Source organism: Osmia bicornis, chromosome 12 (assembly GCF_907164935.1).
Source record: "Osmia bicornis bicornis chromosome 12, iOsmBic2.1, whole genome shotgun sequence".
NCBI lineage: Eukaryota > Metazoa > Arthropoda > Insecta > Hymenoptera > Megachilidae > Osmia > Osmia bicornis.
In genome coordinates, this window is record NC_060227.1 from 1,887,347 (window position 1) to 1,915,103 (window position 27,757).

At 31.4% G+C, this 27,757-nt stretch overlaps 7 protein-coding genes across 18 annotated transcripts; 5 read left to right on the forward strand and 2 right to left on the reverse strand.

Moving 5' to 3' along the window:
• The first annotated feature begins 1,512 nt into the window (after positions 1 to 1,512).
• Positions 1,513 to 8,163, forward strand: LOC114879378 (transmembrane protein 120 homolog). 5 transcript variants are annotated; one of them, XM_046288119.1, is made up of 10 exons: positions 1,513 to 1,611; positions 1,694 to 2,727; positions 2,848 to 2,940; positions 3,354 to 3,589; positions 3,894 to 4,012; positions 4,081 to 4,239; positions 4,318 to 4,410; positions 4,485 to 4,702; positions 4,781 to 5,182; positions 5,879 to 8,163. In XM_046288119.1, exons 4-10 carry the CDS (start codon positions 3,521 to 3,523, stop codon positions 6,763 to 6,765), a joined length of 1,947 nt encoding a protein of 648 aa, XP_046144075.1. In that variant the 5' UTR covers positions 1,513 to 1,611; positions 1,694 to 2,727; positions 2,848 to 2,940; positions 3,354 to 3,520; the 3' UTR covers positions 6,766 to 8,163. The 5 variants fall into 5 exon arrangements, with proteins under 5 accessions (XP_046144075.1, XP_046144078.1, XP_046144077.1 ...); XM_046288122.1 differs by lacking the exon at positions 1,513 to 1,611 and having other exon boundaries at positions 1,970 to 2,056; positions 2,200 to 2,727; XM_046288121.1 differs by lacking the exon at positions 1,513 to 1,611 and having other exon boundaries at positions 2,643 to 2,733.
• Positions 8,164 to 8,679: 516 nt separating this feature from the next.
• Positions 8,680 to 9,902, forward strand: LOC114879392 (translocator protein). The gene is made up of 3 exons (XM_029194281.2): positions 8,680 to 9,219; positions 9,346 to 9,558; positions 9,631 to 9,902. The coding sequence occupies exons 1-3, from the start codon at positions 9,112 to 9,114 to the stop codon at positions 9,823 to 9,825; spliced, it is 516 nt and encodes a 171-aa protein (XP_029050114.1). The 5' UTR covers positions 8,680 to 9,111; the 3' UTR covers positions 9,826 to 9,902.
• On the reverse strand, positions 9,879 to 14,189 carry LOC114879384 (serine/threonine-protein kinase unc-51). 4 transcript variants are annotated; one of them, XM_029194256.2, is made up of 13 exons: positions 13,776 to 14,188; positions 13,580 to 13,672; positions 13,198 to 13,248; positions 13,033 to 13,102; positions 12,768 to 12,944; positions 12,395 to 12,629; positions 12,001 to 12,315; positions 11,659 to 11,928; positions 11,343 to 11,596; positions 10,900 to 11,268; positions 10,693 to 10,792; positions 10,492 to 10,627; positions 9,879 to 10,425 (listed from the first exon to the last, which is right to left on the reverse strand). In XM_029194256.2, the coding sequence occupies exons 1-13, from the start codon at positions 13,863 to 13,865 to the stop codon at positions 10,210 to 10,212; spliced, it is 2,376 nt and encodes a 791-aa protein (XP_029050089.1). In that variant the 5' UTR covers positions 13,866 to 14,188; the 3' UTR covers positions 9,879 to 10,209. The 4 variants fall into 4 exon arrangements, with proteins under 4 accessions (XP_029050089.1, XP_029050091.1, XP_029050090.1 ...); XM_029194259.2 differs by having other exon boundaries at positions 10,266 to 10,425; positions 10,693 to 10,820; XM_029194258.2 differs by lacking the exon at positions 13,580 to 13,672 and having other exon boundaries at positions 13,776 to 14,189.
• A 775-nt stretch (positions 14,190 to 14,964) lies between these two features.
• LOC114879389 (copper chaperone for superoxide dismutase) lies at positions 14,965 to 25,756 on the reverse strand. 3 transcript variants are annotated; one of them, XM_029194274.2, is made up of 8 exons: positions 25,594 to 25,756; positions 16,523 to 16,717; positions 16,259 to 16,457; positions 16,006 to 16,195; positions 15,878 to 15,944; positions 15,615 to 15,796; positions 15,392 to 15,543; positions 14,965 to 15,193 (listed from the first exon to the last, which is right to left on the reverse strand). In XM_029194274.2, the coding sequence occupies exons 2-8, from the start codon at positions 16,535 to 16,537 to the stop codon at positions 15,183 to 15,185; spliced, it is 816 nt and encodes a 271-aa protein (XP_029050107.2). In that variant the 5' UTR covers positions 16,538 to 16,717; positions 25,594 to 25,756; the 3' UTR covers positions 14,965 to 15,182. The 3 variants fall into 3 exon arrangements, with proteins under 3 accessions (XP_029050107.2, XP_029050108.2, XP_029050109.2); XM_029194275.2 differs by lacking the exon at positions 25,594 to 25,756 and having other exon boundaries at positions 16,523 to 16,838; XM_029194276.2 differs by lacking the exon at positions 25,594 to 25,756 and having other exon boundaries at positions 15,401 to 15,543; positions 16,523 to 16,837.
• LOC114879382 (transcription initiation factor TFIID subunit 2) lies at positions 16,884 to 22,630 on the forward strand. Its single transcript, XM_029194255.2, has 19 exons — positions 16,884 to 17,148; positions 17,466 to 17,520; positions 17,592 to 17,755; positions 17,830 to 18,046; positions 18,117 to 18,355; positions 18,449 to 18,670; positions 18,747 to 18,960; positions 19,032 to 19,283; positions 19,351 to 19,559; positions 19,621 to 19,860; positions 19,932 to 20,181; positions 20,253 to 20,393; positions 20,472 to 20,662; positions 20,732 to 20,943; positions 21,021 to 21,240; positions 21,314 to 21,467; positions 21,530 to 21,685; positions 21,764 to 21,937; positions 22,013 to 22,630. The coding sequence occupies exons 1-19, from the start codon at positions 17,105 to 17,107 to the stop codon at positions 22,271 to 22,273; spliced, it is 3,615 nt and encodes a 1,204-aa protein (XP_029050088.1). The 5' UTR covers positions 16,884 to 17,104; the 3' UTR covers positions 22,274 to 22,630.
• On the forward strand, positions 22,726 to 26,053 carry LOC114879388 (transcription factor E2F4-like). The gene is given in 6 exon segments (XM_046288208.1): positions 22,726 to 22,944; positions 23,260 to 23,369; positions 23,510 to 24,070; positions 24,317 to 24,426; positions 24,500 to 24,547; positions 24,636 to 26,053. Coding segments are annotated over 6 exon segments (1,047 nt in total). The 5' UTR covers positions 22,726 to 22,836; the 3' UTR covers positions 24,746 to 26,053.
• On the forward strand, positions 25,913 to 27,737 carry LOC114879390 (mpv17-like protein). 3 transcript variants are annotated; one of them, XM_029194280.2, is made up of 5 exons: positions 25,913 to 26,052; positions 26,114 to 26,232; positions 26,620 to 26,891; positions 26,965 to 27,096; positions 27,167 to 27,737. In XM_029194280.2, exons 3-5 carry the CDS (start codon positions 26,634 to 26,636, stop codon positions 27,413 to 27,415), a joined length of 639 nt encoding a protein of 212 aa, XP_029050113.1. In that variant the 5' UTR covers positions 25,913 to 26,052; positions 26,114 to 26,232; positions 26,620 to 26,633; the 3' UTR covers positions 27,416 to 27,737. The 3 variants fall into 3 exon arrangements, with proteins under 3 accessions (XP_029050113.1, XP_029050112.1, XP_029050110.1); XM_029194279.2 differs by lacking the exon at positions 26,114 to 26,232 and having other exon boundaries at positions 25,914 to 26,052; XM_029194277.2 differs by lacking the exons at positions 25,913 to 26,052; positions 26,114 to 26,232 and adding an exon at positions 26,298 to 26,411.
• Positions 27,738 to 27,757: the final 20 nt, after the last annotated feature.

Below are 27,757 nucleotides of genomic sequence, written 5' to 3' on the forward strand. Positions count from 1 at the left end.
TGCGGTTTCCGGCTGTAACCGGAAACAGCCACGGTAACGGAAGTATTGAATTATAAGAATGGTGGAATTCGAAGAAAATATTCAAGTTACACACTGATTGCAGAACACTGGTTCACACGTGAAGAAGATCGAATACCGTTTACTATGCCGTTATCTAGAAGCCGTTTACCCCTCCGCTCCAGGTTTCCACTTTCTTCCATGAGAATTCTTTCGCCTCGTCATTCACACTACTCTTATTTTTTAACGATTACACTGACGTCGCGATCACTATAATTACGCGCAATTAATGTAAATCACCGTTCGTGGTAATTATTCTTAAATGATACGCCTGGCGCGTACCGAACAGATTACAGTTTCACGTTGTTAATATTTAAATGCAATGTAACAATTATCAATGTATATGTATTGCTAATATAAATAACTAAATTATCGTTACGTTTCGGTACCGATAACGGTTCCGATAAGAAACGACAATTTTCTTAATGCGCGCGCATTTAACTTTCATAAATATTGATAAGCATTAGCAATTAAACTAAGTCTTCTAATGGCATGCAATTAAAGAGACTGATATGCTATTTTAAATACAGTGGGTCCAAAAAGTATTTGTACACCGTTTAAAACAGAGTACTTCGTTTAAAATTGGACCAAATCACTTGAGGTTCCTCGGGAAGCTATATAAATTAATTTATTAAGATATGTGCTTTTGTCGTTTTGAAAAATTACTTTTTTATGTAAGCCTATAATGAAAATTTAAAATATGTTTTTCGTAGATTCAAATATGTTATGTGTATGCTGAAAATTTCATCGAGATCGGTCAATGCACTTAGAAGTTACAAGTAATTAAAATTTCCGAAAATCTCGGCTTTTCATCTAAGAACATGTTTTTGAAATTTAAATTTAAAATATTAATATTGAAATTAAATTAAATTGGAATAATTTGTTTAAAATGAATTAGAATATTATTTAATCATTTATGTATAATTTAGAATTATAATTATGTTCTTAGATGAAAAGTCGCGATTCTTTTACGATTTCGTCGAATTGTAATTTTTTAAAACGACGAAAGCACATATCTTAGTAAATTAATTTGCGTAGCTTCTCGAGAAACTTCAAGTCATTTGGTTTAACTTTAAACGAGATACTCTGTTTTAAATGGTGTACAAATACTTTTTGAACTCACTGTATGTTATATTGCAATTACTGATGCGTGAAACAAGTTTGCACTTATATAGCATCATTTTTTATCAACTGCAACGGTGATGTTCACTTACGCTCTTCGTTTTCACTGTACTATAAATGTTTTCGAATATTATTTCTATAAACAGCGAATGTTTATTGTTCAATACTAATAATGCTTTTTAAAATTATTCACTGTTATCTAGAAACAGTGACGGCGACCACTGTACACTGTTTAACAGTTTCGAAGATATTTAAATGAACTGCTGAAACTTCTTACTTGAAGTGGGGACCACGTTTCAGATTCCAGGAACTAAGGATCACGAACTGTATAAATTTCAATTGAAACATAGCGACAATTTGTACGTAATTATAAATACTGTATCTGAAATTATTATATTTATTTCTGTTTACAAAAGACGTACACGGTAACAGGTAAATAAGATTTTCTATTAAATACTTATTAAGTCACTTTTCGTTAATCAGTGATTAGTAATACAATGCTTCCTGTTTATAGAACATGCAAGAGCGATTTGATGGTATCACCAGTTAGTCTAACACTTCTGGATAGGCTACTTTATCCACACAATCACGATGTACCTAGAAACATGAACAAATGTTATTTACATAGATAAAGGGGAAAGATATTCTACATGAATAAAATCAATCGACTTTAGACAAGGCGATAGAGATTATAAATAATGCAACCTTTAGACGAAATATCGCTTTAAATTATTACCATAGTAATGTTTGCCGATAGAAACCCGGATACGTTAACTTTGCTTCAACCGTTTTATCTATTATACTTAACAAAACATAGAGTACTTGCGTATGTAGAAGATACGAACCATAATGAATGAAACACATCAAGTAATACAAGGTAATTCTTTGTACACTTTATCGCGAAAAATGAAAAGAAACGTTTAAAAGTTTGACTAGCACTGACGAAGGTAATATCTAATTGATCATTAGAAAACACTATCATTAAACAATATTAAGTCTCTGATTTTGATTTAATTACAGAGCAGAAAAAGGTGAAAAATTGGTGAGCTGCGAGTATTATTGAATGCATATTAATCTATCTAATCTCTGCCTGAAGACACGTATGATCAAAGGTAATACGTTTATCAGAAGAGCAAGGTTTTTCATGCAGAAAGAAATCGGAAGATTCACGTTGAAAGAATCGCGAAATGAAGTACAACCGATGAATAGAAAGGAACTTGTTTAGCAGAGAATGCAAAGCACTTTTGTCTTCTCAGATCGGTGGAGCACTGTCTGGTCAACGACCGTGAAAAAATTCGCGTGTTTAACGATACGACAGCACGCTGGTTAAATTAACCGACTGTATTGTGCTAGTCGAAACTGACGATTCCTTGATATTTATGTATTCACGAAGCGTGACCTGTTTAAACGTGAATACGAATAAACGCGAGGTAAATTGAAATTTTAAAAAATGCAACTCATCGGACGATACCGAGAGCACGTTTCAGTGTGCGAATACGTATAATCAGGAAGGATTACATTTAAGTTAGCAAGATAATCAAACAATAGGTATAGGTATCGACAATCTCGTTTTATGAATTAATTAAAATTTGGTATTATTATTATATTACATATTATTACAAGATAGAATCTTGCAAAAATTTGACGATAATAATGTCTTTGTTTTAGCTATAGAAGATTAAAATTCTGAATGATAAAAATAATATATAATCGAATACAATTGATGAAGAACGACTCAGAAGCTATTATCACTGGAATTATGTAAGTTGGATATTAATATTATGTTCAGCTCCGTCAAGAAATAATTTCAAGCCATTTCATTTCCGACTATCAGTTTTATTTTAAGAATTTACTTGTTATCAGAATAGTAATTATTAATAGTAATAGTAATTATTATTAATAGTAATAGTAATTATTAATGGTAATTATTATTAATAGTAATAGTAATTATTAATGGTAATTATTATTAATAGTAATAGTAATTATTAATGGTAATTATTATTAATAGTAATAGTAATTATTAATGGTAATTATTATTAATAGTAATAGTAATTATTAAAAATTAATCGATCTCCTTAAAATGTTATGTATTTAAAATTATCGTTTGAATGTATGTACGTATATTAATAATTTACTATTCATTACTCAATGATTATTATCTTTTTGTCTAAAAGAGGCTTTTGAAATACGTTTTTATCATACGTCGGGTCTGAAGATCACGGCTTCCAGAGCACTCTGCCGCTAAATCCAGAAAAAGGTACTTGGGTATAGGAACACGACGAATCATTGCATACCTGAATTTTTAGTGAGTTCTTGGCTCTTGTCCCTTTATTTCGCTACGATGGATACCGATGTTGAGTCCTGTTTAAAAGACTGGAACGATCTAGCAAAAGATTACAAGGAATTAGAAGTAAGATAATTTTTTGGTAATCCTGAATACTAATCTTGTCAATGTTTAACACGTTGAACGATTTTCGTCGAGGTTAAGTGTATATTTTATTTATCTCTCCTTGAAACCGGTATTCGAGAAGCTTTCTGTTTCATTTAGTACTGAATTCAGATAGCTTTCCTTAACTGTATTTTCAAATTTACAGTTCAACTTTGATTTATGAAGAATTTCATTATTCTCTACATGATTGTTCATTGTTTAATCAATGTTTTGTAAACAAAGATCCTTTGCATATTATACAAGTATATTTTAATTGTATTAACAGATATTCAATAGGGAGTACCTTGCAAAATTAGAAGAAGTAAGCGAACTACAAGCGAAATGTTTAAAAGGAATCTCACATCAGAGGTACAGAATGGGGGTAATATCAAAGTCACTGAAACAGTAAGTAACCAATTTTTAATTCTAAATACACGTATTTTTAAGTAAAATAATATACTAGTCTGCATTAGGTTACACGCAAGCGAAACAAAAAGAGGTTTAGACAAAGAAATGGCAAGAAGAGAAGAGCAGTTACATGAAATAGAACAAACTTTGCCAAAATCGAATGGCACATACCTTCAAATTATTTTAGGAAGCGTTAATGTGTCCATTTTAAATAAAAGTGATAAGTAAATAGAAAACATTAATAATTATAATTAAAACGAAATGACATTAAAAGATATATGTTTAAATTATTTGTCTCTTAGGTTCAAATACAAAGATGAATACGAAAAGTTCAAATTAATTCTCTCTGTAATTGGTTTCGTTTTATCTGTATTAAATTTACTCACTAATATCAGGTAACATATTATTGATTTTGTATTAAAACTAAAATTCATCTGTTAGAAGCTAATGTGATTATGTATTGTTGTAGAACATTGGAACTTAGTTTCATGTTTCTTCTAGTTTGGTATTATTGTACATTGACAATAAGAGAAAGTATATTGAAGGTAAATGGTTCAAAAATCAAAGGTTGGTGGAGATTTCATCATTTTCTATCGACCGTGGTATCTGGTGTTTTATTAGTATGGCCTAACACAGGACCATGGTATGCATTTAGGCAACAATTCATGTGGTTTAATGTGTATATCAGTAAGTGCTTTGTTAAATATATTGTATAATTTACCATACCTTGTTTCTAAGAATTAAAAGATTAATTTTAATTTACAGGTGTGGTACAATATTTACAATTTTGTTATCAACGCGGTGTTTTGTACCGTTTGAAAGCGCTAGGCGAAAGACATAATATGGACATTACCATAGAAGGTTTCCATTCATGGATGTGGCGTGGATTATCGTTTTTGTTGCCATTCCTTTTTGCTGGATATCTATTTCAATTGTATAATGCATATGTATTATACACATTAATATCCCATCCAGAAGCAACTTGGCATGTTCCAGTCCTCAGTGCCATGTTTTTAGTACTATTCTTAGGCAACATAATAACAACTATCATGGTAATTCCTCAAAAATTAAGACAACGCGTAAGAGATCATTTTCCTGGAGTATTTACATCTAAACCTGAACAAAAGAAAGAGGTAAATGGAGAGAAGAATGTAAAGGCTCAAAAATGTGAGTAAACAAATTATAACGTTTAATAAGGTGAATATGAGAAAAAACATATAATTTGTAAGTGCGAAAAACAAAACAAAAAAAATCACCAAAAAAATTAAGAGTAGTTAAAAAACACAAGTAGTATAGACACATCAGTTCTGGATCCAAGAATGCACAGCGTACCGAAAAAAAAGATGAAATGCGAAATCTTTCCCAAACATATTGACTCCAAGCACAAGACTAATTAATGTATATTATCTTGTTGTAATAGAGGGACAACTCAAAAGTATTTCTTTTATACTCGTTTTCATATTTAAAAGAGCACATGCAACTCTGTTCATACTATCCAATGTTTATTGAATAAGTGTCAGTACATAGTAAAATTGCCATTATGCTGTTTTTTTTAAATTTAAATAACAAAGTTGAAATATAGTTATATTCCATTATTTCATAGGTTAAACGTATACATAATTGAAAAATATTGTTAATGTTATTTAAAAATAGTAATTTTGTGCAGAAATTTATTAAACAACTTTTTTTCTACCTTCAAGCTTTTCAGTTTTATATTCATTGTCTTTGTTAGTCTTTATTAGTGCAAACCTAACCTATACCAAATCTAATTTCGTGGCTTGAAAATAGTAATGTTTAAACAAATGTAATTACTCTGAAACAGTTATATTTCACATATATTATATTTAAACTGTAATGGCACAGCGAGAAACATCATGACGGCTGATATTTCGAATGAAGAGCTACGCAAAGAGATCGCCGATATCCTTGAGGATGCAGACCTTACAGTTATGACTGTTAAGAAAATAAGGCTACAAATTGAAGGAAAATTTGACATAGATCTTACTTCAAGGAGACTGGAAGTGGACAAATTAGTCATGGAGTGCTTACGAGGAAAGCAAGATGAAGCTAAGAAGACTGCTAGCGAAGAATCCAAGGATGGTGAAGAAGAAGAGGAAGAGGAATTCGAAGAAGAAGAGGAAGAGGGATACGAAGAAGAAGAGGAAGAGGTCTACGAAGAAGAAGAGGAAGAGGGATATGAAGAAGAAAAGAAACCGCTCAAAAGAAGTACTGCAAAGAAAGCAGTAAATAAATGTAAAAGAAGATCTTCCAATGAAGAAGAAAGTGCAAGTGATGATGATGCTAGTGACGAAGAATACAGTTCAAAGAAACCAAAAGCTACTCCAAAGAAGACAGGTAAACCTAGAAAGATTTCGAACGATGAGCTATTCGACGAGATCACCGATATCCTTAAGGATGCAGACCTTTCAACTTTGACTACTAAGAAAATAATCCTACAAATTGAAGAGAAATTCGACATAGATCTTTCTGAGAGGGAATGGGAAGTGGACAAAATAGTCCTGGAGTGCTTACCGATAAATCAAGATGGAATTAAGAAGAAGAAGGCTGATATTTCGAACGAAGAGCTACGCAAAGAGATCATCGCTATTCTTAAGGATGCAGACCTTACAACTATGTCTGCTAAGAAATTAAGGCTACAAATTGAAGGAAAATTCGACATGGATTTTTTTGATAGGAAAGTAGAACTGGACAAAATAGCTATGGAGTACTTACGAGAAAAGCAAGATTGAGCTAAGAAGAAGAAGAAAAGAAGCCCTGCAAAGAAAGCAGTAAATAAACCTACAAAAGGATCTACAAAAGTTGTGAAGAAGGTTTGTAGTATCATCAAAGAGAGGAATTTTTATGATCCGTGGCAATTTGCAACGATGAATTAATAAAAGTAATTGGAGTAAAACGTTTCAGAACTTTCGGTATGATGAAGTACCTCAAAAATCATTTTGTAGATTAAATCATCTATGAGCCATGATCTCTGACCGGTTATAAGCATTGTATAACATATTCCAATGATGCAAAGTGCATCTCTCCATCTTTCCACACGATGCATACATAAATACATAGACATAAAAACACAAACATATTTCTTGCGACTTAAGACGTTAGCCATGTTTAGACCATTCCGATGTATTCTGTTGTTCATGGTAGCTGCTTTGTTCCGCTAAATGTTTGCAGTGTGCTTTAATTTATGGGCATTACGAAAAGCGTGGGTCGTTAACATTGTCAAAGGCTGTCCAAACTGTGTACGCTGACGACAAGATCCACAAAGCAGTAGCAAACCAACTTGTTAGATTAATAACGACCCTACGTTGGGATAAAATAGAAGAAACGGTACCATGGACGTTCGGACGAAATGTGGCAAACAATTAAAATGGCCAATAGTCAATAAGCTGGTTTTAAGTCAATGTAATAAGAATTAAGATTCAATCGTTTGCCTGATGGTACTTCGAAACAGCAGCAAGAAAGTCAAAGCAACGTAAAGAGGTCTTTGTAATCATTTTTAAAATGGTCTTTTTTTATTTTTTATTGTTTATTTTATTACGCGAGAGAAAAAAATAAATACAGTGCGATGAAAATAAGGAGAAAGACGGTGCAAAAGAAAAATCAACATCCTGTACCTCTTCTGTATAATAGTTTCATTATACAATATACTGAAATTATTACTAAGTGAAATTTAATTATATTATCGTGTAATTACTAATTATTTTCGTAATACAGGTTTCTTGGTGTAAAAAAAAATTCACCTAACTTTTAAGATTTAATGGAAAAAGAAGAAGTGAATAATGTATTTCAGCGAAGGTACGATATATGCATATTAAATAACAGAAAATGTCACAGTATGTGCAGCACTGCACAATATTTGAACTGTAATACACAACCGAGCGTACATACATATATTCTGTATATATACCATTATGATAATTTAATTAGAGTAACATATACCGACGCGCACATCTGTACATTCTGTATTCGCTGTACTGCTAATAATCATTTGTAATTGTAATGCATGAAACCCTTATAATTTATACAATATAAATATTTTTTTGTTCTCATTGTATTTATTAAATTATATGTGTAAATAAAAAACCGATACCAGTCGCCTGATATTAAAGAAAATAACATTTACAAAAACAGTGGACATGCCCTTTTCTTCTCTCTTCTACTACACCTCGTATTCATAATTGAAAAGACACAATTTTGGCTCCCTGTGATTCCATTTCTTAGACCGAAAAGTTATTAAAATAGTTATTTGATGAACTTATACTTTAAAAAATGCGCCATAAATAAAAATTTTTTTAATTCGATCCTGGCGACATCTATACGAAAACGACTGAAACTACTCAACAAATTATCGACCAAGATTTTTGAAACGGGAGCACTGGCGCCCCCTATCGGGTAATCTCGGAAACTATTCGACAAGTAGTTTCCAAGCTTTCCTGATAGATGGCGCTAGTGCTCCCGTTTCAAAAATCTTGGTCGATAATTTGTTGAGTAGTTTGAGACGCTTTTGTATAGATGGCGCTAGGACAGAATTTTAAAAATTTTAATTTTAGGCGGTTTTTTTTAAATACAAAATAAGTAAATTCATAAAAGGAAATCAATTAATTTTTAAGTTTCATGTAAGTACAGTTTATAAGTATAAATGTTCGATTATTTTGCTATATATATTGGCAACTCTACTGTGTTTCAAATAATCAAATACCAGTAACCATGCTGAAATAAAAATAATCGCAGTACTGGAAGAAATACATGCAATATCCCAATCAATACAGTATTATGTGATACAAAAATTGTAAAGGAGTGGAATACAACAAAGCATTGCATGAGATCTATCCTTACGTATCTATCGTTTGTGGTTTAAATGACAATGCAACTTTCATTAGTCACTTGCACGTAATGTACTTAGACAATGAATGTAAAAATTCAGTACAAGTGCTTCCATGTTTATCCTTCAGAATAGTTACATTACTGGATACACTTCAGACGCGATAGTGTTAAACCTTCTCGTGCGCACTCCCTGCTATTGATATTCGATAATTCAACGTTAAGGATAACACGTTACGTTACTTTTTATAAATAAAATGCCTGTGAAAGTATCTTGGCCGCTTGTAGTAGGTATTATCCATCCAAATATTGGAGGATGGGCTGGATCGTACTTGACTCAAAGAAATATTAAACCTTGGTATGAGGTAATTAAATTGATCAATTTTTCAAAGTATTCGAATTTAGCGGGTAACATAATTTTGGGTATGGTGCCTAATAATTTTAGTCGACAAGTTTAATTTGCTGTTTAAACTTTTCTAACTTTTTAATAGTCGTTAAAAAAACCTTCATGGACTCCACCAAATTGGGTATTTGGTCCAATATGGACAACTGTTTATTGTACAATAGGATATTCTTCATATTTAGTTTGGAAAGATGGTGGTGGTTTTAGAGAAGCAATAATACCACTTTCTATTTATGGAACTAATTTAATACTAAATTGGTCATGGACACCACTGTTCTTTGGATTACACAACATAAAATGGGTACCTGTACTAGGAATAAGCATGCTATTCTATTTTGAGTAATAATTCTAATCATTTCTTTTAATATTATAGGCTTTATATGAAATCACATTATTATGGGGAAGCACTGTAGCAATGGGTATTGCATTTTACAATGTAAATCCAATTGCTGGCTGTTTAGTCATTCCATACTTAATATGGAATTCATTTGCCACAGCATTGAACTATGTCATTTATAGGGATAACGAACGAAACGTAGAAAGTGTTGCAGGTGGAAAAAAGGAATAACACGTAACGATACTTTTGTAGCAAAAAAAAACATTGATATATATATCAATCAATGAAAATAATACTTTATACTTTAATCTGGTTGCAATTATTATACCACCATCATTTAAGAAATCAGCTTTGCACTGAATGCTCAATGCTGTTAGTATACACATGTTTATTGTTTGATATGAAATAAAGGTTAGTCAATCAACCATACGTACATCACAATGTATATATATATTATATATATAACATAATATATATATTATATATATCATTAATAAACCATATAAAGAAACTTGTAAAGAACCACTTTCGTACTCTTTCACGGCGTAATCTACCCTATTCTCTGTAGATCTAACAAACCTTACTATATATGTTATCTTCTCTTTTTCTACAATGTCATCTTTGTAGCGTGATCGCAATGATCAATGAATAAACAGTTTTTATACGGAATAGGGCAGAATATCTTACAGAAAGGAAGTATCGAATATGGTATGGTTTTGGGCGGGTTGCTGTACTTCGCTGCGATTTTTCACAACCGCTATGTAGGATCAGTTGCGTAAATGTAACCTTGTTGTTGAAGTACGTACAAGCGTTTTTCAACAGCATCTTTGTCTGAAATGAAAAGAAAATCATAGTACTCTGAAACAAAAAATAGCATATTTAAAAAAATAAAATTACATTTAATAAGGAGAGCCCTATCCTGACTGTGACTGACATGCTGCGATAATGAATGCAATAATATCTGTGCCGAGTGATATCGCTGAAAACATTCAGCAGGATTGCCGAACAATTCATCAAGTGCTGCCGACTGACACTGTTGGAAAAATTTCACGCATTAATATATGTTTGTTTGATATAATCGCATTAGATATAATTTACCATTTGTATGGCATGATTATAGAGAATTTTGTCCGCGGTGGCTCCCGTTTGATGAAGAAGCCCAGCGCTATTGAGCTGTTTACATTCTGTGAGGCACGTTCTAAATTTTTCATTCATTGTATTCACAACTGAAATATGTTTGCGATGATAATTTAATAACACGGAGTTTCACATAATAATAATTACAAAAGAACATAGGATTTTTACCTTCTTTAACACTGGCGGTGGGCTGTAATCTACCAGCCTTCAATTGTTGCGTCGCCAGACTTAATCCAGAACTGAGCCACTGAAGAGCTCTAACAAGTAGAATTACTTGTTCAGCCCTTCTTCTCGTTGCGGCGTTACTTGCCTGTTCGATGCCACCCAAAGGTGCGCCCAAAGGTCCGGCTCGCGTTCTGGCTACCTCGCATACACACTCGCACAATGCGACAACAAAATTTAACTTCGCTAATATTTCGTTGTGTTCTCGTTCCAAAAGCGTCTCTTCCGGGAGTTCAGGTGCGATGAACGTCAACGGGCGTTCGTCCATTATTGTAGGATTTACTTCCGGTAAAAGATTTTGGAAACTACCTGCCTCTGTGAATTTAATCGAGGATAAAATTATCGTTCAGAAATGATAAAAGTTTGAAAATGATGGGAATATAATGTACCAGATATTTCAGGAAGAGTAACAGCTCTTGTACCAAAAGGAATAACAGGTGAATGCCTTAACGTGTTATTATTATCCTGAAACGCTCTCGATGTTGGAGAACCTAACACCGCTAGTGGCCCTGTTAATAGCGGCGATGATGCACTATTATTGCCAGTTGAACGTCTTAAAGGTGACGTCCCGCTAGAGGTATGCGAATGCCTTGCAACAGGACTAACTTGCCATGTGTTTGGCGGTGGTGGTGTCTCGCTTAATCTAAAAATTATTACAATTGAATAGAACTATATAATTGATTCGTAGGAAATAAGCTCGCATACCTTCTACTGGGTGGTGTACCAATGACAAACTGAACACTAGGTGGACTAAGGGAACCAATATCAGGGGCATGACTTCTATGAGTATCCACGCTGCGTTTCATACTGATAGGCTGTGAACGAGGAACAACGCTACCTCCAGATCTCGTGTTAGTAGAAGGAGACGATGGCTGTGTGATGCTTCTTTGAGATGGTACAGGGATTGGTTCCGAAATAGGAAGAAAACATGGTCGCGGTGGACTTACCGCTTCTCTACTAGTTTGTTTAATGTACCTGATTAATTAGGAAATAAAATTAACATCGCGAATATAATTAAGAATTAATCGTGTGAAAGTATTTACTTACTTTACTTGTTGCGTATTAGGATTATTGTCTGTGTCACTGCTGAGATCGCTTGGCACAAGGACAAAGTCATCCTCAGGACTAGAACACGGACTTGTTGTTTCTGGTTCTGATCTTGCAACAACTGCAGCACGTTCCTGAATAACTAACGTTCCCGGAGAAGCGGGAAGTTCAGCTGGAACTGGACTTGGGCTTTCTCTAGTGCCCTGTAGGAAAGGATGCCCAAAGAATTCATCGAAAGGCATGCGATCTCTGGCGTTTCTTCTCAAAAGTCCCATTAAAAGATCAGATAATTCAGGGGAAGTTCCAGCTGGGATTCTGAAATAAAAGTAATTAATACAGAACAATTAATCTGTATTACCAATTGGCATTAAGTCATTGACACTAGGCAACGTACTTAGGTCCTAAATTGGCATTTTTCTCATAAAAGAGTTTCAAAGCATGCGGTGTATGAGCTTGAAATGGAGCTTTTCCAGTAAGACACTGAAAGACTATTGTTCCTAAAGACCACAGATCAGCTTTTGCATCGTACTGAAGTGACATTATAACTTCAGGTGCCATGTACATGGGTGATCCACATAATGTCGCAGCCATCACACCATCTTGTAAGAACCTAGCAAAACCAAAATCCGCTGAAACACAAAGAAACGTTCACTTTTACTTGTACTTTGAATATAAACAGTTTAGAACTTTTTTAAAAAACAAAATATGTTTCTTCTCGAAATTTTAAATGGATTAGAAAGAAAAATTTATCACCGCTGAACACCTACCAATTTTTAATGTTATTTGATGTGGCTGTGGGCAAGCTTTACCACAATTATGACTCAGTAGAATATTTTGCGGCTTAAGATCTCTATGAATTACACCTTTGGCGTGCAATGCTTTCATCGCACCTGCTAACTGCTTCAAAAACACCCTTATAGTATCTTCAGAAAGCGTGCCTTTCGCTAATAAAAGTAATGTAAAAGGAAATAATAAAATGAGTTCAAATGACCTTTAACTTTTGCCAATGTTTTGCCTTCGTAGAAAACGTACCACTTAAATAGTCAGCCAAGTCCCCTCCATTACAATATTCCATAACCAGGAAGACATTATGATTAGATTCCTAAATAATGAATTGACAAACATATTAAGATACAAATATTACCATAGAATTTTTATATTAAGCATTTATAAGAAGCATTATATTAGTTCACTAACCTTGCAATCCAATAATGCAACAACATTTTCATGATGTAATTCTGTTAGTTCCTAAAATAATAATGTTTTAGTCAGCAATCAAAATCATTAAACGGCTGTTATTAAAACAAGGAAGAAAAATATTACAAATGTATCATCGAAGATGTAAATTAATCATAAATGATTCTTTATTAGACGGATAATGATTATTTTCATAATTTATGAAATATAAAAACATTACAATATTTTAGCCAAATTACACACAACAAAAATCATACTACGTTGTCTAAATAAAAAAAGAAATCTTCATATTAAAAACCAAGTAAAAACAATGAATATGTTACACTTGCTGTTTCTCTTCAATTGCAAATACAGAGGTAAAAAATCTATTACATTAACAAACCTTTAATATCTTGATTTCTTTTCCAAGTAAATTCTGTGATTTTGCTAAACTTTTTTTCGTGATACTTTTGATTGCCACTATGAAATTTGGTTTCTATAAAAAAAAAATACGTGTGCATTAATATGATTAATGAAAATTCATTGATTCATCGTTGATTCATAACGATAAGATTTTTGATCGAGAAAAACAGACTCACTTTACGATGTCTACCTCTGAAGACTACAGCGAATGCGCCGTGGCCTATCAGGTCTTTTGTGTTGTACTCGTAATCGCCGACGATTTCCATTCTTGATTTTTCACCGATCGAGATGGTTTCACCGATTTTTACCAAGCAAGGTCAAAAGTTTACAAACATAGCATGAGAAGCGAGGAAGATGCATTGCCTGCGGAGAGATCGATAAACGTGGGTTGTAAGAAAAATTGCGGCTCGTAGTATTTTCCACTGCGATCCTTCTTATTCTACGACAATGTCTTTAACAATAAGAACAATGTTGGTCTACATTTTGTCCACCTTCGTGAATTCACATTGATCATTAAGTCGTATCACTACATTGATGGCAGAGTATACTTGAAAATACAAAAACACGACAGAGTACACACCGCTTTATACACTTGCCGTCGCAAAATGTCAGATGATCGCGCACAGAGGTCGTGTTAATGTTCATAGGTGCGTAATTACAATGAGGAAGGCCCGTGACTTATCTAAGTTTATTTCATTCTCATCTAAATCTGTACAACATACATATATGCTGAAATAGCTCGATGATATCTACGTATATTTAGGTCTCCTATTATTCCGTAAATTTGATTACAATGAATACTTATGTATTCACGGTACAATGGCTTCTCGATCGATCTCAAAATTTAATGATTAGGAAATCAGAAGTAAAATAAATATGTTAATCTTCGGTCGATGACGCATTTTTTGTCTCCGCTAAATTTCGTAACATTACATTTTCTATCATTATTATTAAAACGCTACACAGTACAATTACATTTAATGCCAATTTATAATTTGTAAATTAAACTTAGTATTAACGAAGTAAAGATTATTAAATACAATGTGAAGATTATATATAAGTTTAATTTGTATCATAGAGAATCAATGGTGATAAAATTTAAATTTCGCGCTTTGGGTTGTTATTTTGGTAACCGTGCGCCCTCTATAACGCAGGATTTATAAATCGAACTTTTATATAAAGAGAATTTGTATAGCATGTAGTTTTTGTTATAAAAGTTATTTTTGCATATCGCAGTTATTAATATTTCAAGAAGCTTTTATATTTACTACGCGTCAAAATAATCGTGCCTGTAATCACCACTGCTCTTGGTGAAAGGAATTAGAATTAAACACATTGATTTATTATTTTATGTAATAAAGAAAATAAAATTTCGGTGCTCTTTAATACCCTTACGTGTGTCATATATTATACAAAATATACAACATATATGAATATTGTTCATAAATACTTATATATACATTTCAAAAATATAAAACCTTTCTACATTACATAGATATTTTGTATCATATATACAGTATTTTATTGGAATGACTTGCGTGTTTCATTTCATGAAACTTGTTTTAGGTATCCCCAGATGGTGTTTATAATTTTGCTGAAAAATCAGAAAATAATGTTTTTTATTAATAAGAATAGTTATAAATAGATGTATGTAAATAAAAGTTAAAAATTGAATAAATAGTATGTAATTTTAATTTACATTTAAAGATATGATGTAAAACATAAATATTGAAGTTCTATTAATTTAACTATACTCTTTTATATAATTAATAAAAGAATTAGCATACTGTACAGGCATTACTTATTTCAGATTTGGTGGACAATTCCTGTTTCTGTGAGAGCGCTTTATCTCTTTCATCCCATAGCGTAAGTCCGTCGCAAGCACAAATTTTTTTCGTATTTTGAAACAAACCAGACGAACGAGCAATAATGCCACAAGCCAGTCTAAACAATATTTATAATGGTAAATACTGTGAATCATTGTTGCTACAAATACAATATACTACAAACTTTACCTATTTCCACTGTTTCCATCTATCTTAGACGTTGGACTATCACTTCTACCCAAATCATCTGCTTTTTCTGATATAACTAGAGATCTTCCAATAATATCAGATATTTTTATGAGCTTGTCTACTTTTCTAAAAGTAGCTCTACCTGAATCATCTACTGCTATATTTCCAAGATCTCCAACATGCTGTAATTAATGAAAATATTCTGTTTTATACATAATAATACATAGTGCCTTGACCATATTGATGTAAGTTATCATACTTACTCTATTAAGTTCATTATCCTCAGGTCCTCCATGCACTGTACTGTTTGGGTTAAAGTGTTCTCCGACACTGAAAATGCAATACAGAATAAGAAAATAAAAAAAATATGCACGTATATACGTATACTTACTTATCACAACCACTGGAGATATCACCACATTCGTGTACATGTATTCCATGTTCACCAGGTGTTAAGCCATCAACTGTTCCATCTATAATGCATCCATCAGGTGTTTGAGCAAACCTTACTATTCCCATTATCTTGTTTCCTATGCTATAACCTGAATTTCCTCCTAACATTGCAACAGCACCCAAGTTATCTGCAATAATTAAGTAGTAGAATATCATCATATTTTGTAATATTAAGTAAATCTGTGTATTACCTCCATATCCTTTTAAAACAGCCTTCTTTCCAGATTGTTCAATTTTTTCTTGAATTACAGAATACGGTAAGTCAGTCTCAACTACAATATTCCCTTTTTCTAACGATATATCAATACTTTTAATTCCTTTTACACCCTTTAAACTATTACGAACAGTATCAACGCATTTTTCACAAGTCATGTTAACTGCAAATTCGATCTGAAATCATGATAAACATAATGTTACAATTACAGTATGATTTTTTATTTATTTTTGCGATTTACCTTTGCTGAAGTCATATTGATAATCCTTTATAATATTTTTGAACTCATAAAAAGAATTAATTTTTCGGTGTCGTGAATTAAAATGAACCAGTGACTAGAGATCCAAAAAGACTGGAGTGGACATGCCAATGCTTTCGAGGGATCTTGAATTTGTGCAAATTTGTGCCTCGAGAACGATCGCCATCTGCTCTATTTCTGCATAAAAAAAATGTCTAATGCAGTCTAATGCAAGTTGACAGTAACAACAGATTGGTTTGATATATCATCGATATCAGATAGAGACTTTATTATGAAGCCTCTGATGTCGTCACACGTTAATTATAAAATAATTGTTTGACAAACTTGTATTTTAAAAAGGCCGCCATAAATTAATTATAAAATTCGATTCCAGCGCCATCTATACAAAAATGGCTGAAACTACTCGACAACTTATCGACTGATCTTTCGGAGTTGTTTTGGTACATTTCAGAGAAACGCTGTAATTTCTTGTATTAAAATGTTAACAACGTATATATATAAAATTTATGTAGAAAATTATGTGTAAATTATTAAAAGAAAAGAGTGGACACACCTAAATGAAAGATGAAGAAAGAAAGAACGGCTGATAATAGCCGACCTTATAAATTATAAGTATTTTCAAGAACTATATGATGTAAACAAAGATAATTATTTATAATTGAGGTTCTGAAAATAAAATTTTATGTGGTTCTACTAGTTTTCTTCTATATCATGTTGTTAAGGATATGTAAAAACACTTAATATTTTATCATTCACATTCATTTTTAAATTGGCATGTAAGGTTATGTTTACAAAATTTTGTAGTTTCATTTTTTATTACTTAACGTTACTAAATACAAGTTTCCTTAAATAATGAAAGAATGAAATTTTTTATTATATTCATGAATTATATTAGACATTAATTACCATATTCTTCTTATTATACGGCTCATCAAATACTGAGCCTTACAGGTATAAGTTTCCAAAGGAAAAGCATTATTGTAAGTAAATTAACTGGCTGTAATCAATGCTTTTATAGCAATTCCTTCATGAGTATATATTTTTTGTATAGGGATTTGTAGAATTGACAATAGTTCCATTAAGGGATACATTAAGGCTTGTGAAACTTAATGCAAAGCAATGTAGAATTTATAGAGTATGTTTAAATGATACTTATGAAGCACCATTTCAATACTTTGACCCATTTTTGGACATTTGCCAAGGAGATGGAAAACAGTAAGTACTTACATGTAAATAGTATATAATGTTATCGTGAACCTGATATAATAAAACATGTTATACTTTTATAGGAGATCATTAGAATTTTTTTCAAATATGCACTTAGCAGCTGCACAGAGGGTTGATCCAGACAATAATGCAGGGGAATTAGTAGTACAAATTCCACCAGATGCAGCACATCTAGTTGCTGAAGGTAGAAGTTTAAGAATTAGCATTGAATTCTCCTTAGAACAACCTCAAGGTGGAGTACACTTTGTTGTACCAAATTGTGAAGGAACATTAGCTGAGGTAAGTTCATTTTATATGTAAGTATTTATTGAATTTAACTGTATAAAAATGTAATTGTATTTTATTTTAGAGAGGTGCACACATGTACACGTATAGCTATGAAAATTCTTCAAGATTATGGTTTCCATGCGTTGATAGTTTTGCTGAACCGTGCACTTGGAAATTAGAATTCACTGTTGATGATTCTATGACAGCTATATCTTGTGGTGATCTTGTAGAAGTTGTATATACACCAGATATGCGCAGAAAAACGTTTCATTATGTTCTTAATACACCCGCATGTTCACCAAATATTGCACTTGCAGTAGGGTAAGCTAATTGATAACTTCATTTATGTTTATACTGGGCAAAAAAAAGTTTCCTGTGCTTGTATTAATTTAAATGAACACTTTTATTTTACAGACCATTTGAAATATTTGTGGACCCATATATGCATGAAGTAACACATTTTTGTTTGCCACAATTGTTACCGTCCCTCAAGGTTTCTGCAAAATATATGCACGAGGCATTTGAATTTTATGAAGAAACCTTGTCAAATAGATATCCTTATTCTTGCTATAAGCAAGTGTTTGTAGATGAATTAGATGAAGATATAAATGCATATGCTACTATGAGTATCTTAAAGTAAGCAAACTTATTGAATAACATCTGTATTAAATGTTTAAGAAGTTACCCAAATGAAATATTTATTCATTTATAGTACAAATTTATTACATTCTACTGCAATTATTGACCAAGTTTATATTACGAAAAAGGCTATGGCACAAGCTGTGGCAGAACAATTTTTTGGGTGTTTTATATCTATGCAAAATTGGTCTGACACGTGGTTACCTAAAGGTATTTCGACATATCTAACTGGTTTATATGCGAAAAAATGTTTTGGAAATAATGAATATAGAGAATGGGTGCAATCGGTAAAGAAACTTTATCCTGTTTTTACATGTTACTTAATTTTGTATAAATCTTATCTTGTTCATAATTTTAGGAATTACAAGAAGTTGTAAGATACGAAGAACAATTTGGAGGCATTATATTAGATCCTTCGCAACCTCCAGCACCATTACCTATTGCAGCAAATACACCAGCACCAACCCCTAGAGCTCCAGATCCTGGTTTTTATTTTCCAATAAGAAATTTACATACTATGTCCCCAAAGTACATTGAAGTACTTCGTAAAAAAGCGCATTTAGTGATTAGAATGTTAGAACATCGAATTGGACAAGAATTACTCCTACAGGTACTTATTACTACTATACCTTTTCATGTACACTAAAGTAAACATGTGCCTTCTATCTATTTTTTAGGTTTTCAATAAACAGCTTTCACTTGCAGCTAATGCTGCTCAACAGAAAATTGATTCTGGACTATGGTCTCACATGTTAATTAGTACAAATGTATTTACAAAAGCAATCTTTACAGTAACAGGTAAAGATATGGCAGTTTTTATAGACCAGTGGGTCAGAACTGGTGGACATGCAAAATTTAGTTTAAGTTTTGTATTTAATAGGAAAAGGTAATTATTTAAAGATGTTATCTAACCCAGATCACTAATTAATCTGTAATATATTATGCAGAAATACTGTGGAATTAGAAATTCGACAAGATACTACGAACCAAAGAGGAATTAGAAAATATGTTGGTCCACTTCTAGTTAATATTCAAGAATTAGATGGTACTTTCAAACATACTTTACAAATTGAAGGTACTGTAGCAAAAGCAGACATAACGTGTCATAGTAAAAGTCGTCGAAACAAAAAGAAAAAGATTCCATTATGTACTGGGGAAGAAGTAGACATGGATCTATCTGCTATGGAGTAAATATTGTTCTTTCACATGTTTTAATTTGAAAATACATTTATTGTATAAACTTTTATTTCATTTATAGTGATTCTCCTGTACTGTGGATAAGATTAGATCCCGATATGACACTTATGCGTGCTGTTCAAATTGAACAACCTGATTATCAATGGCAATATCAGTTAAGACACGAAAGGGATGTCACCGCACAATTAGAAGCTATTGAAGCTTTACAGAATCATGCAACACCTGCTACACGGTTGGCATTGACCGATACCATAGAAAATGAACATTGCTATTACAAAGTTAGATTGCGAGCTGCACACTGTTTAACCAAGGTTACTTACATTTCAAATATTTTCTCTTATTTACATGTATGTAAGTTATTAATAATAAATGTATTGTACAGGTTGCTAATGCAATGGTTGCGACATGGGCTGGTCCACCTGCAATGTTAGCCATATTTAGAAAGCTGTTTGGATCAGCTTCGTGTAGACGAATAATCAAACAAAACAATTTTTCAAATTTCCAGCATTATTTTTTACAGAAGGTTAAAATACTACTTCATAAAATAAAGGAAATATTATTTCGTGATACATATTTTGTATACATTTTTTTATCATTTCAGACTATACCTGTAGCAATGGCAGGTTTACGTAATGCTCATGGTATATGTCCACCAGAAGTTTTAGCTTTTTTGATGGATTTATTTAAGTACAATGATAACAGTAAAAATAGATATTCAGATAATTATTACAGAGCAGCATTGATCGAAGCTCTTGGATCTACTGTTACACCTGTAATTAGTATACAACAAGGGTATGTTAAGGATTAAAAGAAAAGAAATGATATTTTGTTTGATGATTTATAATTCTACATTATTTTCAGAACTGCTATTACCGCTGAATCATTATCAATTGACACTAAAGCTATATTGGAAGAAGTTACTAGAAATTTAAATTTAGAAAAATTGTTACCGTGTTACAAATACACAGTCAGTGTTGCTTGCCTAAAAGTCATACGAATTTTACAAAAATTCGGCCATCTTCCAAGTAACCCTCATCTTTTCAGAGCATATGCGGCCTATGGGCAGTTTATTGGTACTTATAATATTATCTGAGATACATGTTAATGATACCTGAAATATTCTGAAAAATTCTTACTATAATTCATTTAGATGTTAGAATTGCGGCATTGGAAGCATTAGTCGATTTTACAAGAGTGGATGGTAAATGGGAAGATTTAGAATTTTTACTCGATATGATAGAAATGGATCCTCATCCTGGAGTTCGACATAGATTAGTGAGACTTATGGTTGAAAATCCACCGTTTGAAAAAGGACATAAGCATCGTTTGGATCGTCCTGAATTCGTTGATCGTATATGGAATTTAATTAAGTATGTATGATTTTAATCGGTGTGTAATTTAATTCTCCTTATAGAAGCATTTAATGTAAGTTTACTGTTTTAGCGGTATGCTTTCCCATGATCCTAAAATACGATGCGACTTAGTCGATTTGTATTATACTTTGTATGGTTCAAAACGACCGGTTTGTCTCCCTATTCCTGAACTTGCTGCTATTACTAAACCAAAAAAAGTAGGACCACCAAGCCCGGAACAAGATGTAAGTTAGAACTATAAAAGTCATATTTGAAATAATTATAAAATGGAACATTTATATTTCAGGTGAAACCAAATTTATTACATATAAAACATGAACCACCAGTAATAGAAATTGAAAGTACAAATGTTCCAAATAAAAGAAAACCTTCTCCCAGTAGAGATATTCCTGGCCCCTCGAATTCAGTAGATTATGGTCCAGAAGTAAAACGGCAAAAGCAGGTAATTAATACACATTATTAAGTTGTAATTAAACTATTTGTACAAAATATAAGTTTCTGTTAACTTTATATTAAATAGGACGAACGAACAAATTCCATAGTTAGCGAAGGAAAAGTGAAATCAGAATATTACAGCGATAATTCAGCATCATTGCCTGGTATTATGGGAACTGCAGGACCAGTAGGTTTTGAACCAGGAATGTTTAAAAAGGAAATAGACGAACATAAACAGAAAAGTGATTCTGTCAACAAGGTAATTTAGAATATAAAAATTATTTTCCAGCAATATTTGCGCCTGTATATAAATATTAATGTTCATATTTTTCAGAATAAGAAAAAGAAAAAGGACAAGAAGAAACACAAGCACAAGCATAAACATAAACATGATCATAAACATGGTAAGGATAAAGAGAAAAAAGACAAAGATAAGGATAAAGATAAAGTTAAAGAAAAAGAAAAGGAAAAAGAAAAAGATAAAAGTAAAGATTCTTCTTCCAATCTGAAAATTAAGGAAGAAACTTTAAGCTCAGCAAGTTCCAGTCTTAGTCCAGATGGGACAACAGCAACTAATGAATTTATTTTTCCATAAAAGAAGCACTCAATGATTTATTATAGTCTTAAAAGACTACTACTGTTCATATCTTATATAATTTTTATATAATTTAACATCTACATTCTAATACATAGTGAGCTAGAGCGTTGATCATCAATAAATGTAAATACACATTTTTTTTAAATCTATTAAGGTAAAACATATTTTCTTTTATTTTGTTAAATAATAAAACTAATAGCTTTTACAATACGATTTATTATTAACTATTTTTGTATAAAAATCACTAATAAATTAAGGAATGTAAATATTGATAAGAAAAGATAAATCTACGGTATGACCTTACGTATTTTGTAAATATGAAAATTATATTTTAAAATATATAACATAATTTTATCTTCTGTAACATTATTTTACCTTAATAATGGACTAACACGTACTGATTTTTTGTAAGTACGGTAGAACTTATAAACGTTACGTCGACAGTAGAGACGCGCTCATATTTAAATACTTCCTGCGCATTAAATAGGATGGCGTCTGTGGTGTTGCGGCAATTTCGAAGGGAATAGTGAGTTTTGAAAATTTTGACAACGACCTCGAGAATGGCAGATAATCAACAAAGTCGATTTGAAAAATCTCTTGGTCTGTTAACGACTCGTTTTGTCACTTTATTGCAGAAAGCGAAGGACGGTGTTCTCGATTTAAAAGTCGTAAGTGCTTTCATAAAAGCTCGGATATAAAAAGTTAACCTACTTGCTAGGTTAAGTTATCGCGGGCGTACACGCCATTTCTAGCTTGCGGGAATTTTAAAATAAGTATGACTGAAATCAATATTCCAAATTCTTCGCCGATATATTTTCTTAAAGAGATTACTTCCATCTTGAAAATTATTTTAATTTGACGTTATATGATTGATATGTTATAAAATTTGATATCTCAACGTGTAATCCTACATAACCTACAAAATAGGACGATAACTGATTGTTTTTGATAACGTATGATAGTAAATTTTTTTTATATTTTAGGCTGCCGATATTTTAGAAGTACGACAAAAAAGACGTATTTATGACATTACCAATGTTCTGGAAGGTATTGGTCTCATAGAAAAGAAAAGCAAAAATAGTATCCAATGGAAGTATGTTTTCCTTGTATTCTTAATAATATATAAGACTTTTATATCTTTCCTACACTGTTTATTTAAATCTTAAAATTCATCTTTGTATTTCTTTTAATAATATGAATTTTATTTTTGTGATATTTTAAATGAATCATTAGAGGGGCAGGCCCAGGATGTAACACTCAAGAAGTTGGTGAAAAATTAACTGATTTAAAAGATGAGATTAGAAAATTAGAAGATCATGAGCAATTATTAGATATGCATACCCAATGGATTCAACAAAGTATAAAAAATATAGAAAATGATTTAATTAATAGGAAATATGCATACATTACGTATGAAGATGTTAAAGAAAATTTTCCTGATGACTTTGTATTAGGAATTCAGGCTCCTCCCGATACAGAATTAAGTGTACCACATGTAATGCAGGTATTACATTCTTTTAAAAGAGTTTATATTGTACTTCAAATATATGTTATTATATGTTTTTACCATTAGACTCCTGAAGACGAAGACAAAGAAATAAATTATGAAATGTTTCTGAAAAGTACTTCAGGAGAAATTAAGGTATATATGATTCAACCAGAATTAGCTAAAACATATGATAATAAAATATTAGAAATGAGATTACAAGAGGAAACGAAGGGTATAAAAAGAGTAAAAGAAGAAGAAGAAAAGAAAGAAGAGAGTAATGTTAAACCAAAGAGAAGAGTTGGAAGGTAAAATTGAGTTTTTAAATAAAAAGAGATGTTTGCTCTATTCGCATCAAAAATAATAAGACTATATTTTTGACCTGCACAGAGCATAGAGTAATTGATCTTAATTGGGGATAAATAGATATCAAGGAAAAATCTATTTTTTTGGAGTAGATCATACAGTATAATTACATCTCAAATTTTCTGCATATTATATAAATTGACCAAAGTTGAGTATTGGTATTTTATAAAATAATCATTAAATTTCAGGCCTCCAAAGGGAGCAAGTAAACCTGATCCTGTTATATCTGACGAAGATGAGGAAGATGATGCAGAGTTAATAGAAGCAAAAATAGTACTTCGTGATGTCAGCACGTCAGGTATGTGATACAAATTCTTAGAATGTTAATATGATAAATAATATTTTATTAATCTTACATGTTATAATTTTAGATATTGCTCAAAAAGACTTAGAGTTACTTGACCAATTTTATTCTGACAGTAAGTATGATTATTACTAATGAAATCTATAGAGTTGCGCTTACATTTAATTTTCCTTATTATTAACCTTTATGCATTTTCCTTACAGTTTACGGTCCATTAGTAAGATTAAGTCCACCACCCAGTGAAAAAGATTATCACTTCAACCTCAGTGAAAATGAAGGAATTTGTGACTTGTTCGATATTACAGCAAAATGAGTAATAAGCTGTATAGTATAAACAATTGGGTGGTTTACAATTCAGACTGTGCCAACAATGTGTAAAATTGCAAAAAATCTATTGACAATTTCTAAAAGGTTGTTCTGTGTATATAATTTTAAAGAATGGATGTGGATAATAATCATTGAATACATACAGTATTTTTTTATTATTAGAAATAGAAAAATAACACAGAATTATAGAAGAAATGTTTATAACAGTAAATTTTGTTGACTAAAAATTTTAACAGGCTCTTGCAATTTGTAGTACACGATTTATTTCAATCAATTTGTTTGCAAATATTATCTTTATTTTCATGCACGCAATGAAATGCATGAAATAAAAAAGAATTGTTTATTTATAACAATTGCACATAGAGAGACTAATAAGAAGTCAAATATTTTTATGAGTAATGTATTATAAAAAAAATTAGCATCGTTTAGTTAAACTATATAATCTTTTATAAATGGGTTTGAACAGAATTTGTTTGAAACATAAAATGTAGATCCTGTATAACTGTAGGAATTCGATCTTTTACAATTTATATAACATCGCAAAAATTTATAGGAAATGATCCAAGTACATATAATGTATGTACTTTTAATTTTTTGATAACATGTTTTCCGTGTTATATATGTTACATGTTATATGTTTGTTGCTACAGTGAAGATCATTTAATTAAGTTTGTGAATATTATAATTATTTAAATACAATGAAATTGAATAAAGAAAAGAAACAGAAACAAACATACCAAGAAAGTATATACTTTATAAATTTAAGTACTGATGTTATACGCTGCACAGTTACAAAAGAAAAATTATTTAATTAATGAACATTTTGTTTCAAACCTTTTTACATCCTGTATAACCTACACCAATTAAATTCATTCACCTACACTTTATTCCCGATTCACTGACATTAAATATTACGGTCTGGTTTCTTTGTGTAACATTCTACTGTCAACATGGTCATTTTCTACTCGTCGAAAAGGCAATGTCTAGTTACTTGCATTATATGTATATCGAACTCAAAAAACTGTCGTAGAAATGCGCGAAATTATCAAGGTCAGATAAGAATGGATCAACTAATTTCGTCACCTCGTGGTAGTTTAGCGTGTGCTGTCTATAAGTTTCGCCTTCAGCCATTGCCAGTATACGCGTGTTTCCGTAGTAGTGAATCATTTCCAGATGTGTCAACCTTACGTGACTGTTGTTTCTTACATATCCGCGGTGCAGCGAGTTTCCTCGCGTCACGTTCAAACAAACCGCGGTAACATAATCGACAGTTCGTCTCTTTACAAAAAAAAGGTATGATGTATAAAGAAAATGTAAGAATAAAATTAAAGAATCATTAATTATTTTTTGAAAGTGTCATACTACTCTGCGTTGGTAACTGTCATTTACGATATCAACGTTTATCAACGTTTTTTAAATTTGCACAACGATTCGAGAAGGATCAAACTCAATGACAATTTTTTATCGACAAAGGTTTGAGTATACATATTTCATTTCTATATACATAGAAAAAAAGCAACTTCTCTATTTCTGAAACATCGATTGCGCGCTCTCTGTCTGTTGTTTGGCGCGCAGCATTGGTCGTTCTGAAACAATTTATCACGTGCCACGAGGAAAGAAAACATGAAGCTTAGAAAATGTTTCCGAATAAAGTAATACGAATATAAATTACATAATGATATAGTACACACGTACATGCAATACCATTCTATATAATAGCACTAATTTCGATGTTTCAATCAGTCATAAAGTTTGTTTAATTCATTTATACTCTGACTAATAAATTCTCTGATTATTTGTAATTACACTTTCATTTTTAATATTACCCTTTATTAATAATTAATGTATTTTATATTTCAGTGATAATAGTAAAGATGCGTGTTATTTTTGTAAAATTCCGCGAGGTAACGCAAAAATATCCTATTGTAAGAGGGATGGCCTCTTACACTATTATATGGCCTACAGGATCTTTAATACAACAAAAAATTATAGGAAACGACGAATTAAATTACATGCAAGCATTGAGATTTAGCTTGTACGGTGGTTTTTTTGTGGCACCAACACTATATTGTTGGCTAAGATGTTCTTCATATTTTTGGCCAAAGTCAGATCTGAAGTCTGCAATTACCAAAGTATACTAAAATTATTTGAAATGATTACAATACATAAAAAAAGAATATTAACATTTATTATTTAATTTTGTAGGCTTTAGTAGAACAAGTTACATATGGTCCTGCTGCAATGTGCTGTTTTTTCTTTGGTATAAACCTCCTTGAAATGAAACCAGTTGCAGAATGTATTGAAGAAGTGAAACACAAATTTTGGCCCACTTATAAGGTAGATGTATAGCAAATGTAAAATATCATTGCAAACGTAGATAACAAAACAAATAATAATTTATTTTCAGGTTGGTGTTTGTGTGTGGCCCATTTTACAAACAATTAATTTTATTTTGATCCCAGAACATAATCGTGTAGTTTATGTAAGTTTTTGCAGTTTAATTTGGACATCTTTTCTTGCACATATGAAAGCACTGGAGGCTAAGAAAAATCATATGGATAAAATAATTAATAATGTACAAATTACTGAGAATACTCACACTCTTAAGCCTGTTAGTGAAACACAAAGTGAAAATAAAAAAGTGTCCAATATATGATGAAAGTTTATAAGAAACTTTTGTTAGCTAAATTAATTTATTTATAAATATATGTACAAAAAATTGACTACATTACACATAGCAGGACTAATCACAGTATTTGTGATATAGTTTAGAATAAATTTAAAAGTTTAAATATGGAGCTATATATGTGTGAGGTATACATCTGTATTATAGTAAATAGAATGTGAAAATTGTGACTACATAATCGCGAAAGTATGTAAAAAATATTCTTGTTGCTAAGTTTGTAAACCATATTTATTGTGATTTTATTGTTGACAATAATTTATATTTATTGTTAATAAAGGTAAATTATTATTAATCGTTGTTATTTACTTTTCA